The following is a 16270-nucleotide window of genomic DNA, read 5'->3' as shown; positions in this document are numbered from 1 at the left end:
GTGTCAGTCCCCACACTGATCCCACTGCCCGCTCTCTCCCCACAGTCCTCGTGTCAGTCCCCACACTGACCTCACTTCCCCGCTCTCTCCCCACAGTCCCCATGTTGGTCCCCACACTGATCCACTGCCCCACTCACTCCCCACAGTCCCCACACTGATCCCACTGCCCGCTCTCTCCCCACAGTCCTCGTGTCAGTCCCCACACTGATCCCACTGCCCGCTCTCTCCCCACAGTCCTCGTGTCAGTCCCCACACTGATCCCACTGCCCCACTCTCTCTCCCCACACTGATCCCACTGCCCCGCTCTCTCCCCACAGTCCCTGTGTTGGTCCCTACACTGATCCCCCTGCCCTGCTCTCTCCCCACAGTCCTCGTATCGGTCCCCACACTGAGTGCCAGAATGTAACCCCATCGTTAGCTGAGGAGCACCTGTGTCAGTAAAGAATAGGAAGGCTCAGAATAGAAAGAGTGCTGGCTGGGGGAGGAGTGCAGACCCACAAAAGTTGATTGGATATGATGAGAGGAGAGATGAGAAGTGATTTTTGTCTGCGACAGGAGATGGTGGGAGAGATCCTCTGGTCTCTTAACGTTGTGGGTGTGATGAGTCTTGTCATTGATGAGCTGGTGAGGATGAATTGGATGGGGAGTGGGATCAGCAAACTGGGTAATGGTCCACCGACAAGGAAACCGGCTGGAAAACCATGTCAGTAATGAGGGTGATTTCCTGGAGGAAATCAACAGGCCCCGCAGCGTCCATAGGAGGTAAAGACACACAAGAAATGTTAGGGCCTAAGCCCTTCCTTAAGGAGAGGGGACAGGGGTAGGGAGAGAGAGGGAGACCAGGGGAGAGGAGGTTAACGGAGATCGGTAAGTCTTGACTAAAACCTTCTTAACACGTTCTGTCCGCAGTGAAAGATCAAGCTATCATAGAGAACTCCACACGTGCATTGAGGTCCAGCCTCCTTGTGTCTGTTAGAACAGTGATGACACAGCCAGCTCCGTGCCCTGAACGGTGAGGTTCGTGTCCCTGTGGTTCGTTTTCATCAAGGCACACGGATGAGTTGTTCCCAACGGCCATCTTGTGAATTTCACCCACGTTTAGAAAAGCCTCTTCACAGTTTTATTGGATTGGAAAGTACTTTGAACAGCGTGTCTCACCGCATCCATGGGAGGTAAAGGTAGATAGCCCGAGCCCATGAAGAAGGTTCTCCGAGCCCTGTCAGAGACTAGTGAGAGTGCGGCCAACCTTCTACCTGTGCTATTGATCATTAGGAGGGGAGGAGGGATCGAAGAGCTTTGGGCAGGCTCTCAGGGAGTGCTCCTCTGGGTCCTAGTGTCCGGCCATCCCATTTGAGCACCCCGTGCAGATTTAAATGGCCGGCAGCAGTTTATTTTAGATTGGTGTCCTTGGAGATCAGGATCCAAACTAGCTGCGCCCACGTTCAGCAGTCCAGACAGCTAGGGTCATGGGCTCTGTGGAATCAGCTGACTGGCACAGGACACCAGAGCAGGAGGATGCACCCTGCCCAGAGGAGAGGCCTGGGAAACCCCCAACAACAGACCAGGGTGCTGATGTCCGTCACATGGAAACCAGATGTTGGGACCAGGGTCCGTGAGGGCGAGGAAGGTTCCTGAAGGGCCTCGGGCGTGGATATCTTCCCGAACGTATGGGAGCTGTGAAGCAAAGGCCCTAGAGGGTGACTCAGATGCCTGTAGCTCAGGTTCATTGCTAGACAGGACAGGAGGACGTGAGGCTGTGGGGATGCAGAAGATGATGGTTCGAGCCTCCTTTTAGTGTCATGTAATAATACATTAGAAATGTAACAGACATGATATACTTCAGCTTCAGCCTGCTTTAAGGCAAAGAGTCGCCGTGAGCATCACCCGATGCCCCTAACCATAGAAGAAAGAGTCACCGAGTGTCCGTGGATTCTCCTCCAGCCTCTGCAGCCACACAGACTCCTGTTCGACCCATTGGTTTGGAGCTCCAGATCCAAACCTACAACACAATCAGGAACCCTTCAGCACCTGAGGCCCCTCAGGAGACCTTTTTGCCCTCGGCGCCCTCTCGATCCCCAGTTCCGATATTTGAATATCGAAAGCATTGGGATCTGCAGATACTCGAAGCTCCTTGGCTTCTCTTTCCTGTCTGGAAAGTGGCACTGTATAAAGGCGCTTCTAGGCAGACCAAACAGAGGAAAGATTTGTTTGCGTAATAAGTAGAATCTTGAATCTTTACATGTACTCCCCGACTTGACATATTCGACATGACCATCTGCATGTATAACTGAATTTAAAAAAAATAAAGAATATAAAACTTACATGGTTTATATTATATTTGATGAATTTAAAAAAAATAAAGAATATAAAACTTACATGGTTTATATTATATTTGACAAAATATAATGGATACGAGGCACGTAATAGCCAAAATGTGTGTATTTAACTTGTTAATTGGTGTCTCTGGGTCTGTAGACTAGGTGCAGCCTTTTTGATTCCTCTGCGCATGCAGGGTGTGTTCGTGTATTGGAGTTTGGTTGGCTCATGCGGCGTTTGTTTGTGTATTTGAGTTCAGTTGGCATATGTGGGGTGTGTTCGTGTATTGGAGTTCGGTTGGGGCATGCGAGCTGTGTTTGTGTATTTGAGTTCAGCTGGCACATGAAGGGCGTGTTCATGTATTGGAGTTCAGTTGGCGCATGTGAGCTGTGTTTATATATTGGAGTTCAGTTGGCGCATGGGGGGTGTGTTCGCGTATTGGAGTTCGGTTGGCACATGCACAGTATTTTCGCGTATTGATGTTCGGTTGGAGCATCCAGGGTGTCTTCGCGTATTGGTGTTCGGTTGGTGCATGCACAGTGTGTTTGCGTATTGGAGTTCGGTTGGCGCATGTGGGGTGTGTTCGCGTATTGGAGTTCGGTTGGCACATACACAGTATGTTCACGTATTAATGTTCGGTTGGAGCATCCAGGGTGTGTTCGCGTATTGGTGTTCGGTTGGTGCATGCACAGTGTGTTCGCATATTGGAGTTCGGTTGGAGCATCCAGGGTGTGTTCGCATATTGGAGTTCGGTTGGCACATGCACAGTGTGTTCACATATTGGAGTTCGGTTGGCGCATGTGGGGTGTGTTCGCGTATTGGAGTTCGGTTGGCACATGCACAGTATGTTCGCGTATTGATGTTCGGTTGGAGCATCCAGGGTGTGTTCGCGTATTGGTGTTCAGTTGGTGCATGCACAGTGTGTTCACATATTGGAGTTCGGTTGGCGCATGTGGGTGTCTTCGTGTATTGGAGTTCATTTGGTGCATGCGTGAGAGTTAAGAGTGCAAATTCAATATAGTCAGGGGACTGGAGCTGATATTTATGGCATATACATTACTTGCCGTGTATTACCCCACGTCTGAAATTGAACATCAGAAATAGGAGCAGCAATCGGCCATCTGACCCATCAAGCCTGCTCTGCCATTCAATAAGATCATGTTCATGGACTCCACGTACCTGCCTTTTTCCCATAACCCTTAGATTAATGTTTTTATTTACAACATGGTAGAAGCTGATTCCGGCCACCCAAATTAACCTACGATCTCGACCGTTTTGGAGGGTGGGAGGAAACCAGAACACCGGGGGAAAGCCCATGCAGACACAGGGAGAACGTACAAACTCCTTACAGACAGTTCTGGATTTGAATCCAGATCACTGGTGATGCTATAGTCTTGCTCTAACCTTAATGCTATGTTATCTCGCTAACTGTGTCTTAAATACAGTTGACAGTTTCCGATGGGTAGAAATTCTACCTGGCCCGCAGGTAAAAAATCTTGGGGTTGTATGTGATGTCATACATGTAGACTGACAATAAATCTGAACTTTGGACTTCAATACATTCATTGAGGCAGCCTTTACTACTTCCTTGGGCAGATTATTCCAGAAATTCACTACTCTGGGAAAAGCAGTTCCTCCCCATCTCTGTCTAAAATCTTTGCCCCTTATAATCCTATCCACCTCTTTTAAGTCCTTCGATGCTCCAAAGAGAAAAGCTTTAGCTCACTCAAACTTTCTTCAGAGAAATGATCTCCAATCCAGACAACATCCTTGTAAATCTGTTCAGAATGCTCTTCTGAACATCCAAAGATTCAGGATATGCCTAACGGACAAATATTTGCACCTCTGTCAAGAAAGGGAAATCCGTTAACTCGAGGCCAGTTGATATGACATACACATTGCACACAATTTAATTCTTATGTTCTGCAAACGAACAAGTACTTTGTTAAAAAAGAACAATGGTCTAATTTAAATTGGGAAGAGATAGTCAATAATTATTTATATTTAGTGGTGTTACAATAGTGCAGACCAGTACTTTAGTAATGTTGGAACAGTCCTAGATCAGTGTAACACTGAGAGGTTCAACATCCCGACAGCTTTGACCTCTGGTGGATAAATTTCTGGACTGTAGGTGAGTATCCAAGAGGCGTGTCAGAAGGTGGCATCCTGTAATTTTCTCATTCGTGTCGAGGCCCAGGAAGTTCTCACAGTATGGATTGAAAATGTGCAAAATATGAGCTAGGGAGCGGGCTAATCTTTGACCAGGGAGGTGTGCTTCGGCACTCCTCACTATGGAACAGTTTGAGCTTATTGTCATGTCCCAAGATCCAGTGATAGAGTGTTTTATATTTAAATTTTTTACATGCATCAGGGCATCAAAGGTTATGGGAAGAAGGCCATGCAGTGGGGCTGAGTGGGAGGATGGATCGCCTCATGATTGAATGGCAGGACAGATTCGTTGGGCTCAACAGCTCCTATATCTTATGGAGGTATGTTCTAGAGCACGGTAACAGGCCCTTTCGGCCCACAAGCCCGAGCTATCCAAATATCCCAATCAACCTTCACCCCCAGTATGTTTTTGAAGGGTGGGAGGAAACGAACATCTGGAGGAAAGCCATGCAGACACAGGGAGAATGTCCAGACAGCACCGGAATTGAACCTGGGTTGCTGGCGCTGTAACAGCGTGGCGCTAACCGTGTCATTTTGTGAGCAGATTTGTGGAAGTACGTACAATGTGTAACAAAGTGCGGAGTTACAGAGATCTTGATGATGGGCTCAAGCCCGAAACGTTGGTTAGGTACCTTTATCTTTGCTCTATAAAGGATACTGTTTGACCTGCTGAATTTCTCCTGCTTTGTGTTTTTAAGGTTTCTGCAGACTTTCATGTTTTTCTTCTTTAGAACGCAGCAGAATCTCACTATTATTTTGGGTTCATTCATACTGGAGCACATTTTTACTTGTGTACATTTATAATTTAGGCCTTGATAGACAGGAGATGGAGTTTTACAGCACAGAATCAGTCCCTTTGGCCCAAATTGTCCATGCTGAACAAGCTAGTCCCATTTGTTTGTGTCTGACCCACAAGCCTCTATCCATGTATCTGACCAAATAGGTTTTAAATGTAATTGACCCTGCCTCTACCACTTCCTTTGTCAGCTTGTTCCACACACCTCCAACACCTGTACACAATACTTTGATTTACGAGTACAGGCATGCCTTGCATAACTCGGCCAATGAGTTTCAAGCAAGTTCAGTGCTGTGGAAAACCACGCTGTTCAAAGTACTTTCCAATCCTATAAAAGGGATGTATAAAACTGATCTTTATTGGCAATAAATGAACATCGTTTATTTAAGAAAATATTTGTCTAATGTAGATTTGTTTCAATTCGCTCACAGAAGCCTTTCACCCAAGTTAGATTGGTATCACCACGGGGTAGCAGAGGGAGCTCAATCTCAGTGGCGATGGCAGTAACTTTCAACACAGCCACTTAACTCTCTCTATCCCACAGCGAATTCCAGGGGGTTCCCCTCCATACTAACTGGTGTTGATTAGTGGTTGGAAGCTCGCTGCCTGCTGCATCAGAGCAGAGACAAACCCCACCCCCTTCCCAGAGTCCCGTCAGCGTAAAGCAGCATTCTGCGGGATAGTGCAGAGAGCCCGATCTCAGCGGGGACAGCAGTAACTTTTAACACAGCCACTTCACTCTCTTTATTCCACAGCTCAGCACCTATTATTTCAAATATTTTAAACAGCAATCAAACTTGAATGTTGCAAACTTAAAACTGTGGGTCAGAAATTACGATCCGCGTTGTATCAAAACCTGCGCTTTTTGAAACCGCAATATACAAGGTATGCCTGTACTTTGGAGGAACTCGGCAGGTCACGCAGTTTTGGTGAGAGAATAAGAATGTTTTGGGCCTCAATCCTTCATCACTACATGTATTTGAAAAGGATGGGCAGCATATGCATGGTGGGCCAAAGGGCCTGTTCTATGACCTATCTTTCTCCGTTAATTATGGAGAAGGGCCGGTCTGGTCCTTGAGCTGACATTCTAAATTGGAGAAAGGCCAATTTTGTGGAAACGAGAAAGCATCTGGGAAGAGTGGATTGGGGTAAGTTGTTTTCTGGCAAGGATGTGTTCAGTAAGTGGGAGGCCTTCAAACGCAAAATTTTGAGAGAGCAGAGTTTGCATGTTCCTGTCAGTATTAAAGGCAAATTTAACAGGCATAGGGAACCGTGGTTTTCAGGGGATAATGTCGATCTGGTTATGAAGAAGAGGGGTGTATAGCAAGTATAGGCGACAGGGAGTAAATGAGGTACTGGAAGAGAATAGAAAATGTTAGAAAATACTTAAGGAAACGAGGAAGGCAAACAGAAGACATGAGGTTGCTTTGGCAGATAATGTGAAGGTAAACCCGGAGGGTTTCTACAAAGTATGTAAAGAGTCAAAGGATAGAAAGGGACAAAATTGGTCCCCCACAAGATCAGAGTGGTCGTCTATGTGTGGGGCCTCTCGAGATCTTACAGATTATTTATTTACTCAGGTAACTGGGATAGGGTATAAAGAAGGAAGGGAAACAAGCAGTAGTGGCATGGAACTTATAGAAATTAAAGAGGAGGAGGTGCTTGCTGCCTTACAGTGAATAAAGGGAGCTAAATCACCTGGGCCTGACATGATATTCCCATGGACCTTGAGGGAGACGAAAGTAGAAATTGTAGGGGCCCTGGCAGGTATATTTAAAATGTCCTTAGCCACAGTGAGGTGCCAGAGAATTGGAGTTAACTCATGTTGTTCCATTGTTTAAACAAGGCTCTAAAAGTAAACCAGGTAATTATAGGCCAGTGACCCTGATGTCAGCAGTAGGTAAATGTTTGGAGGGTATTCTGAGAGATCAGATATACAAGTATTTGGACAGCCAAATTAAGTAAGCATGGCTTTGTTCATGGTAGGTCATGTTTAACCAATCTTGTAGAGTTTTTCGAGGAGGTTACCAAGAAAGCAGATGAAGGAAAGGCTGTGGATGTTGTCGACATGGACTTTAGTAAAACCTTTGACAAGGTCCCACATGGGAGGTTAGTGCAGAAGGTTAAGACACTAGGTATCCATGGAGAGGTTGTAAATTGGATTCAAAATAGCTGAATGGGCAAAGACAGAGAGTGGTGGTGGATGATTGCTTCTCAGACTGGAGGCCTGTGACGAGTGGTGGGCCTCAGGGATCGGTGCTGGGACCATCGTTGTTTGTTGTCTATATCAATGATCTGGATGATAATGTGGTGAATTGGATCAGGAAGTTTGCAGATGACACTAAGATTGGAGACGTTGTGGACAGCGAGGAAAGTTTTCAAAGCTTGCGGAGGGATCTGGATCAACTGGAAATATGGGCTGAAAATGGCAGATGGAATTTAATGCAGACAAGTGTGAGGTGTTGCATTTTGGAAGGACAAACCAAGGTAGGACAGTAAATGGTCGGGTACTGAGGAGTGGAGAGGAGCAAAGGAATCTGTGAATACATATACATAATTCCCTGAAAGTGGCATCACAGGTAGACAGGGTTGTGAAGAGAGCTTTTGGGATCTTGATCTTCATAAATCAAAATATTGAATACAGGAGTTGGGATATTATGGTGAGGTTGTATAAGACATTGATGAGGCCAAATTTGGAGCATTGTGTGCAGTTCTGGTCACCTAACTACAGGAAGGATATCAGTAAGCTTGAAAGAGTGCAGAGAAGATTTACTAGGATGTTGCTGGGTCTTCAGGAGTTGAGTTACGGGGAAAGAATAACAAGTTAGGACTTTATTCCTTGGAGTGTAGAAGAATGAGGGGAGATTTGATAGAGGTTTACAAAATGTGAGCTGTATAACCAGTAAATGCGAGTAGGCTCTTTCCACTTAGATTAGGAGAGATAACTACAGGAAAACATGGCTTTAGGGTGAAATGGGAAAAGATTTGGGAGAACTTTTTCACTCAGAGAGTGGCGGGAGTGTGGAGCTGCCATCTGACGTGGTAAATGCAGGCTCACTCAAGTTTTAAGAATAAATTGGAAATGAAGGGAAAGCTGTGGATGTTGTCTATTTAGACTTTAGTAAAGCTTTTGACAAAGTTCCCCACAGGAGGTTAGGAAAAAAGGTGGAGGCATTAGGTATAAATGAGGAGGTAGTGAAATGGATTCAGCAGTGGTTGGATGGGAGGTGTCAGAGTGTAGTGGTAGAAAATTGTTTGTCCAATTGGAGGCCGGTGACTAGTGGAGTTCCTCAGGGTTCGGTCCTGGGTCCACTATTGTTTGTTATATATATTAACGATCTGGAAGTAGGGGTGGAGAATTGGATAAGCAAGTTTGCGGATGATACAAAGATTGGTGGTGTTGTGGACAGTGAGGAAGATTACCGTAGATTAAAAGGTGATTTAGGAAGGCTGGAGGTGTGGGCTGAGAAATGGCTGATGGAATTTAATACAGATAAGTGTGAGGTGTTGCATTTTGGAAAGGCAAATCTAAATAGGTCATATGCATTAAATGGTCGGCTATTGAGATGTGCAGAGCCACAAAGGGGTTTAGGAGTTGTGGTAAATAGTTCCCTCAAGGCTGATACTCAGGTAGATGGTGTGGTGAAGAAGGCATTTGGAATGTTGGCCTTCATAAATCGGAGTATTGAATTCAAGAGTAGGGAGGTTATGATGAAATTGTACAGGGCATTGGAGAGGCCAAATTTGGAGTACTGTGTACAGTTTTGGTCACCAAATTATAGAAAAGATATAAACAAAATAGAGAGAGTGCAGAGAAGGTTCATGAGAATGTTGACAGGATTTCAAGGTTTGAGTTACAGGGAAAGGTTGTGCAGATTGGGGCTTTTTTCTCTGGAGCGTAGAAGATTGAGAGGGGACTTGATAGAGGTGTTTAAGATTTTAAAAGGGACAGACAGAGTAAACGTGGATAGGCTTTTTCAATTAAGAGTGGGGGAGATTCAAACTAGAGGGCATGGTTTAAGATTGAAGGGGGAAAATTATAAGGGGAACATGAGGGGAAATTTCTTTACGCAGAGGGTGGTGGGGATGTGGAATGAGCTTCCGACAGACGTGGTCGAGGCGGGATCATTGGTTACATTTAAGGAAAGACTAGATAGTTACATGGCTAGGAGGGGACTGGAGGGGTAAGGACCAGGTGCTGGTCAGTGGGACTAGAAGGGTGGGGATTTGCTACGGCATGGACTAGTAGGGCCGAACTGGCCTGTTCTGTGCTGTAAGTGGTTATATGGTTATATGGGAGCGATCAGGAGGGTTATAGACTGGGTGCAGGTCAGTGGGACTAGAAGAATGATGTTTTACCATAGTCTAGAAGGGCTGAATAGGCTGATTTCTGTGCTGTCGTGTTCTATGTTGTGCCAACTATTTAAACGTACTCTATAACAATAACCATAACCTTCTATTTTTCTTGCATCCATGTGCCTGTCTAAGAACCTTTTAAATGTTCCTATTGTACCAGCCTCCACCACCACCCCAAAGAAATGCATTCCAGACACCCACCACTCTTTGAGTATAAAAAACGTACCTTGAACATCTCCCCTAAACTTCCCTCCAGTCACCTCAAACAGATGCCATCTGGTGTTTACTTTTGTCACCTCTGTAAAAAGGTGCTGGCTGTCCACCCTATCTAAGCCTCTCATAATCTTGTTTTCCTCTGTCAACAATTATGGTGGGGGAATAGAGGACAAAAGGGCACGACCTCAGGATTGAGGGGCACCCATTTAAAACAGGTGGGGAGAGTGGCAAACCTCTGGAATTTGCTACCCTGAGAGGCTGTGGAGTCCAGGTTGTTGGGTGTATTTAAGGCAGGGATTGACAGGTATCTGAATAGACAGGGTCAAAGATTATGGGGAGAAGGCCAGGGAGTGGGAGAACGGATCAGCTCATGATGGAATGCCAGAACAGACTCGACGGGCCGAACAGTCTACTTCTGCTCCTAAATCTAATGGTCTCAGCCTTCATCGTCCTTTTATTCTGAGTTGGTGCCCTCTGGTTCAAGACACTCCCACTCTTGGAAACATCTCCACATCCACTCTATCCACCCCTGTCAACATTCAGTCAGTTTCAATGAGATCTCCCCTTCGGCTGAAGGTGTTCCAACTAAAGATGTCCTTGTCAGCATCTTTAGGCTGCAGTCATTGCATTTCAAAGGATAACTCATTTGCCTTCTCTTTGGTTCATTTTGCTTTTGAGAAAAAGTGAAGTTTTAATTTTGCCACTTTGTGTAATTTGACCTGGATCTATATTGATCCAGCTCCAATGAAATTGATGAAGCTAAATAAGCGCCATCATCATTCTTCATTCTTCAGCAAGATGAAACCGAACACACAACTTGTGGCATCGTAACCTTTTTCAGCTGGTGAGACTTGCTGAATTAGTTTTCTGGACGTCATAAGTTCTTGGCATTGCTGAGTACCAAGAGGTTAAGTGCGGTTAAGACGGTAGGTGTCTAGTGTAGTTCTGTGCGGATCTGTTCCGGGACTCCTACTCTTTGTGAATTTTATAAAGCACCTGGTTGAAGATGTAGAGAGATGGGTCAGTAAGTTTGCAAATGACACGAAGGTTGGAGGTGTTGTGGATAGTGTTGAGGGCTCTCGTGGGTTGCAACAGGATACAGTCAGGATGTAGAACTGGGCAGAAAAGTAGCAAGGTTAAATCCAGATAAGTGTGAACTGATACATTTTGAAAGGTAGAGTATATGGTTAATAGACAATAGACAGTAGGTGCTGGAGTAGGCCAATTGGCCCGTCAAGCCAGCACTGCCATTTTTCAGACCATGGCAGGATTGTTTATAGGGTGGAAGAACAGAGGGACCTTGGGGTCCAAATCCATTGATCTCTCAAGGTTGCTGTGCGGGTTGATCGGGTAGTTAAGAAGGCTTATGGTATGCTGGCCTTCATTAGTCAGGGGATAGAGTTCAAGAGCCGTGAGGTCATGTTGCAGCTCTATAAAACTGGTGGGACCACACAGAATATTATGTTCAATTCTGGTCACCTGTTACAGGAAGGATGTAGAAGCTATGGAGAAGGTGCGGAGGAGATTTGCCAGGTTGTTACTTGGATTGGGAATATGTCATATGAGACATAGAGAGAAGGAGGATAAGAGATGATTTAATAGAGGTTCACAAGATTATGAGAGGCATAGATAGGGTGAACAGGTAGCACCTGTTTCCCAGGGTGGGAATAACAAACACCAGACGACGTGTAAAAAATGAAGGAGGGAAGTTTAAATTTAGACATACAGTGCAGTAATAAGTCCTATTAGGGGAGACATCATGGGTAAGATTTTTACACAGAGAGTAGTGGGGGCCTGGGATGGTGGTGGAGGCTGAAACATTAGGGGCACTTAAGAGACTCAGGCATGTGGATGGAAGTAAAATAAAGGGTTACGAGGTAGGGTTTAGTACTTTTTGGTTGGTACATCTGCATAGACACAGCATGGTGGGCAGATGGGCCTGTACTGTGCTGTAATGTTCTATAAAACATAGGAGCAGAAATAGGCCATTCAGCCCATTGAATCTGCCCTGCCATTTAATTATGAGCTGATCCATTTCCCCACTCAGCCCCACTGCCTGGCCTTCTCCCCATAACCTTTGATGGCCCGGCTCATCAAGAACCTATCAATCTTCATTTGAGCAATTAAGGAATAAATATGCTCTACCACATAATAATCCTTTTTGTTATTTTCAATTAAGAGCGTATTTAAGGGATAAGTTTGGACTGACTATTTTTTGACTTGGTTGTACTGAAATTAAACTTCTTATTAGGAAAGGAGTTGTTAAAAAATTTACATCTATGATGTATTCACTTTTACAAGTAGGAACTTCATAACTCTAGAGATGGGAAACAGATTAGAATATTATAATTGATCAACAAATATAGGCAGATTTATGTAAGGACTGTATGACTAATTAATGTTAGATAGAGATTAGTCCAATATAATTTTTTACATCAGTTTTATCGCACACCACAGAAAATGAGTAGATTGAAATCAGATTTATCTGATCAATGTTTTCGATGTGCAGATGTAGGATCTTTTTTACATTCGACTTTCAAATTTGCGGATGGTATTGGTAAGACGTTTTTTCTTTGTATGTTGGGGGGTTGGCGCACCCCCCTCCCCGGGCCAGTGTCTCCCTGCACCACCAGCCAGTGCTTCCTCTCCCTCTTCTTCACCCCCCCCCCCCCCCCCCCGCCAGGCCAGGCCAGCACTGCCACCCTCCCTTCCCCCCTCAGGGGATATTCCATGCCTGGAGGTCGATGAGGGATCAAAGATTTCATGAAGGGGTTGATGGTCTAAAACGTTTGAGGGGAGTGGTCACTGGTCTAAACCTTCCCAATCCAGGTTCCTGTCTAAATGTTTCTCAAACCTTTGTGACAGTGCCATCCTCTACCACTTCCTGTGGTAGCTCGTTCCATGTCCCCACCACCCTCTGTGTGGGAAAGATTTGCACACAAATTGGTCATTTTCTCCATCACTGCGACCCTTTCAGTGTGCGGGTTGAACGAGGACCGGAAACATGAACTCTGCCTCTCAGTCCCAGCTGCTGCCTGACTTACTGAGTAGCTTCCTGCTTTATTTCGGATTTCCAAAATCTCCCTGAATTTATTTGTAACTGAAGATTCTGTCCTCTTGAGATGTCTTTGGTGTCTCTGTGAAGCCTCACATTATCCTGTTACCTGCTGCCCTCTTCTATGGATTCCTGGCCCTGATGTCAAGCCAATAAACCTGCTGCCCGTGCGGCAGTCAGCCCTGAAGTCGAGACAAGTTCATTGTCATCTGACTGTACAAGTACAACCCGACGAGACAGCGTTCTCTGGTCCTCAGTGCAAAACAAGCAGACACACAACCAGACATAACACACATACAGACAAACAATACATATGCAGGGCAAGCATTTTATCCATTTAGATCAATAAATAAATATTGCTTTGTACAAATGATAGTTAATGTGAGCAGTTCCTTTGGTCACAGTCTTACCAATCCCATCCACTAATTTGAAAGTCCAGTTCATGTTTTGTATTTTGACGAATGTTTGCCGATCATAGACACATCGTCATGGGTTGGAGATTTCACCATTGCGAGGAGACAAAATGCCCACTGCAACCTTGTGCATGGGGAGATGCATCGTTAACTGCGCGCTAATTGTTTTGCCTTCTCCACCTCCGCAGTGTTACCATCAGCACGTTCCAGGACTTCCAGCTCGCCACGTCGCAGCAGCGCCCTGACACCGTCCTCTGCAAGCTGTCCAGGGAGAGAGCTCGCCTGGACTCCGGCGGTGCCAGGACACCGGCTCCAGTGGGTGCCAACCAACTGGTCAAGATGGTGGTGTGGGGACTGACCGCTACCCTGGGAGCGGCTGCTTTTGCAGTGGTAAACACCGCGATGGAATGGGCCCCGGAGTTCGTCTCGCAGCTGTTTCCCTAGACGTCGGGTCGGATGCACTCTGCAAAAGGCCCACAGAGGAAGAGAACATGAAACATTCCACCAAAGTCCAGACCCTTTAGCCCACAATGTTGTGCTGACCCATGGAAACCTATTCGACAGTGATCTAATCCTTTCCTCCGTCACTCCCATAACCCACTATTTTTCTTGTCCAAGAGTATTTTAAATGTCCCTATTGAACCGGCCTCCTCCACCACCCCGGCAATGTATACCAGGAACCCATCACTCTGTAAGTAAAAAAATTTACCCCTGAAAGTTCCCCTAAACTTTCCTCCCCTCACCTTCAACAGATGCCCTCTGGTATTTGCTATTGTTGCCCCAGTAAAAAGGTGCTGACAGTCCACCCTATCTATGCCTCTCATAATCTTATGTACTGAATGCTGTTGTATAGGACGATCTGAATCTTAAAAATTTCACCTTGAAATCAGGGTTTGTCCTATACCCCGGGTTTAAAATCCATACCTGCACGGCAAAGTCTCAATGCTGTCGCCATCTTCCTGCCAGCTCCGACCCAATCTTGCACAAGCCCCGTTAGTTATCAGCGAAGTCTCCTCCCCAGGGTCCATCCGCCCGGTCTGACTGCCGTTGGCTCTGCACAGGCTTTAAACGGCTTGTTACAGGAGCTAACCATGGTTTATTTTAAAACAGTGGTTTTCAACCTTTTTCTTTCCACTCACATCCCACCTTAAGCAATCCCTTACTAGTCATAGAGCACTGATGGCAGAGGGATCACTTAAAGTTGCCTGTTTCCCACCCCACTCTACCCGCCCCCCACCCCCCCATCCTTCCATTGGCATCTGCCTTTAAAAGTTTTTGAAGTTGCCCTTGGCTGAAGGCCTGGCAGAGTGTGTGCAGCCAGAGATAGCAATGGAAGAGAAGGTGGCCAATCTGGCTCATTGCCATCCATGCCAGCCCGTGTGACAGAGGCAGCGTGCCGGTCCCCGGCAAGAAGGTAGGATGTGAATAGCTGCGCCTCCGATGGCCAGGGCAGACATTGGCAAGCATGGTGAAGTCCACATCTTGGCACAATGCACCACCCTGGGGGGCTCGGTGTTGAGTTCAGTATGACAGGAGGTGTGTTTGGGTGGAAAGAAAAAGTTTGAAAACCGCTGTTTTAATCATCCCTCGTTGACTCGTTATGTGCACGGTTTCATAACTCCAAAGGAAATGGGGGGGCGGGTAGAGTGGGGTGGGAAACAGGAGGTGTGTTCCCATTGAACTGCAGTGGGATTGGTGAACAGGTAACCGCAGCTGCTGACAGTCCGAAATCAAACCCAAAAATGCTAGAGACACTAAAACTCAGGCTGCATCTCACAGCACGGAACTTGGCCCTTCAGCCCTTTTCATTCCTGCAGTGCACGACCCATTTGCCTGCATCCTTCTCAACCAAACATTCTCAATCTTTATTCAGCTGGGCTCCCCCCACCTTAGGACTCTGCTCAATGTATATGGGCCCCCTTCCCTGTGAAGCAGTCAAGTTTTGGTTTCTTCCCCTTTCTCTCCTACTGACTACATAAAAATATTTGTGTCAAATTGTGAGGTGAAAAGAACAATGTGTGCTGTGGCCCCAATGAGAATGGCTGATACAAACCTTTTTGGATGCAGTAATTGTACCCATCTCCCACCACTTCCCCTGTCAGCTTATTCCACATACCACTCGTCTTCCAGACCAGCTTACCATAAGGGACCTAGCCTGGGTCCATGTGGATGACATCTACTGCCCTGCCTTGCCTATCATCCTGATCGACTGATATGCTAACTCCCACATGCCAAGACGGTCCCGCCGACTATTCCTTGTCAGTCCTTGTCTTTCTAAACGTGGACAGGTCATCTCCAGTGACTTAGCTATCTGTGGGGAGAGAAGCAGTTACCATCCTCGGCCTGAACCACTGGCTCTGATTCTCTTCCTGTAGATCCTCTTCATTGTTTGCAGCACTTGCTTTTTTATTCCACCCAAGATCAGATTCTTTTGTTGTCATGTAATAAAACCAGTGTAATATTTCATGAAGTTGCCTTTAGTCTGCCATAAGGAAGACTGGTTTCCCATCAGTAGAAATTGCGCGGCACCTTTTACAGTCAGAGAAAGAGAATCATGTCTTCCCCCCCCCACGAGTCACTGAGTGTCCGTGGATTCGCCTCCAGTGCTTCTGCAGTTGCACAGGCTCCTGCTCAATCTATCGGCCACCTGAGCTCCAGATCCAAGGTTCCAACACAATTAGAAATCCTGCATTTCCCTCTCAAGTCCCGCTTCTGATACCTGGTACCCCTTCAGCCTGTCTTGAGCCGGTCTCCAGCAGTCTGCCGCCCAGAGTGAATCCCTTGACTGTAGTTGCCCACAGCCTGAGCGGCTTCTTCGCCTCAAGTCGCCAACAACCAGCCGCAGACCCCATCACTGGTCTGCCACCGTCCCTTGGGTCATCTCAGCTTTTCCTTCTCAAAATGGGGGGTTGTTTGGGAGGGTGGTCTCCCTATTTTCTGTTGCCCTGC

General features: G+C 46.3%; 1 protein-coding gene across 3 annotated transcripts in view; it reads left to right on the top strand.

Moving 5' to 3' along the window:
- Window positions 1-15785, top strand: part of LOC138751985 (TBC1 domain family member 20) — an 88654-nt gene extending 72869 nt beyond the window's left edge. For 2 of the 3 annotated variants that reach the window (XM_069915108.1, XM_069915107.1), the window contains one exon: window positions 13510-15785. In XM_069915108.1, coding sequence (XP_069771209.1) covers window positions 13510-13765 — 256 coding nt within the window. In that variant the 3' untranslated portion in view covers window positions 13766-15785. The remainder of the gene's footprint in view (window positions 1-13509) is intronic. The other variant, XM_069915109.1, reaches the window with a different exon arrangement.
- Window positions 15786-16270: the final 485 nt, after the last annotated feature.

Source organism: Narcine bancroftii, chromosome 1 (genome assembly GCF_036971445.1).
Source record: "Narcine bancroftii isolate sNarBan1 chromosome 1, sNarBan1.hap1, whole genome shotgun sequence".
NCBI lineage: Eukaryota > Metazoa > Chordata > Chondrichthyes > Torpediniformes > Narcinidae > Narcine > Narcine bancroftii.
Note: the sequence above shows the minus strand (reverse complement) of the source record. Positions and strands in the feature narration are given on the sequence as shown.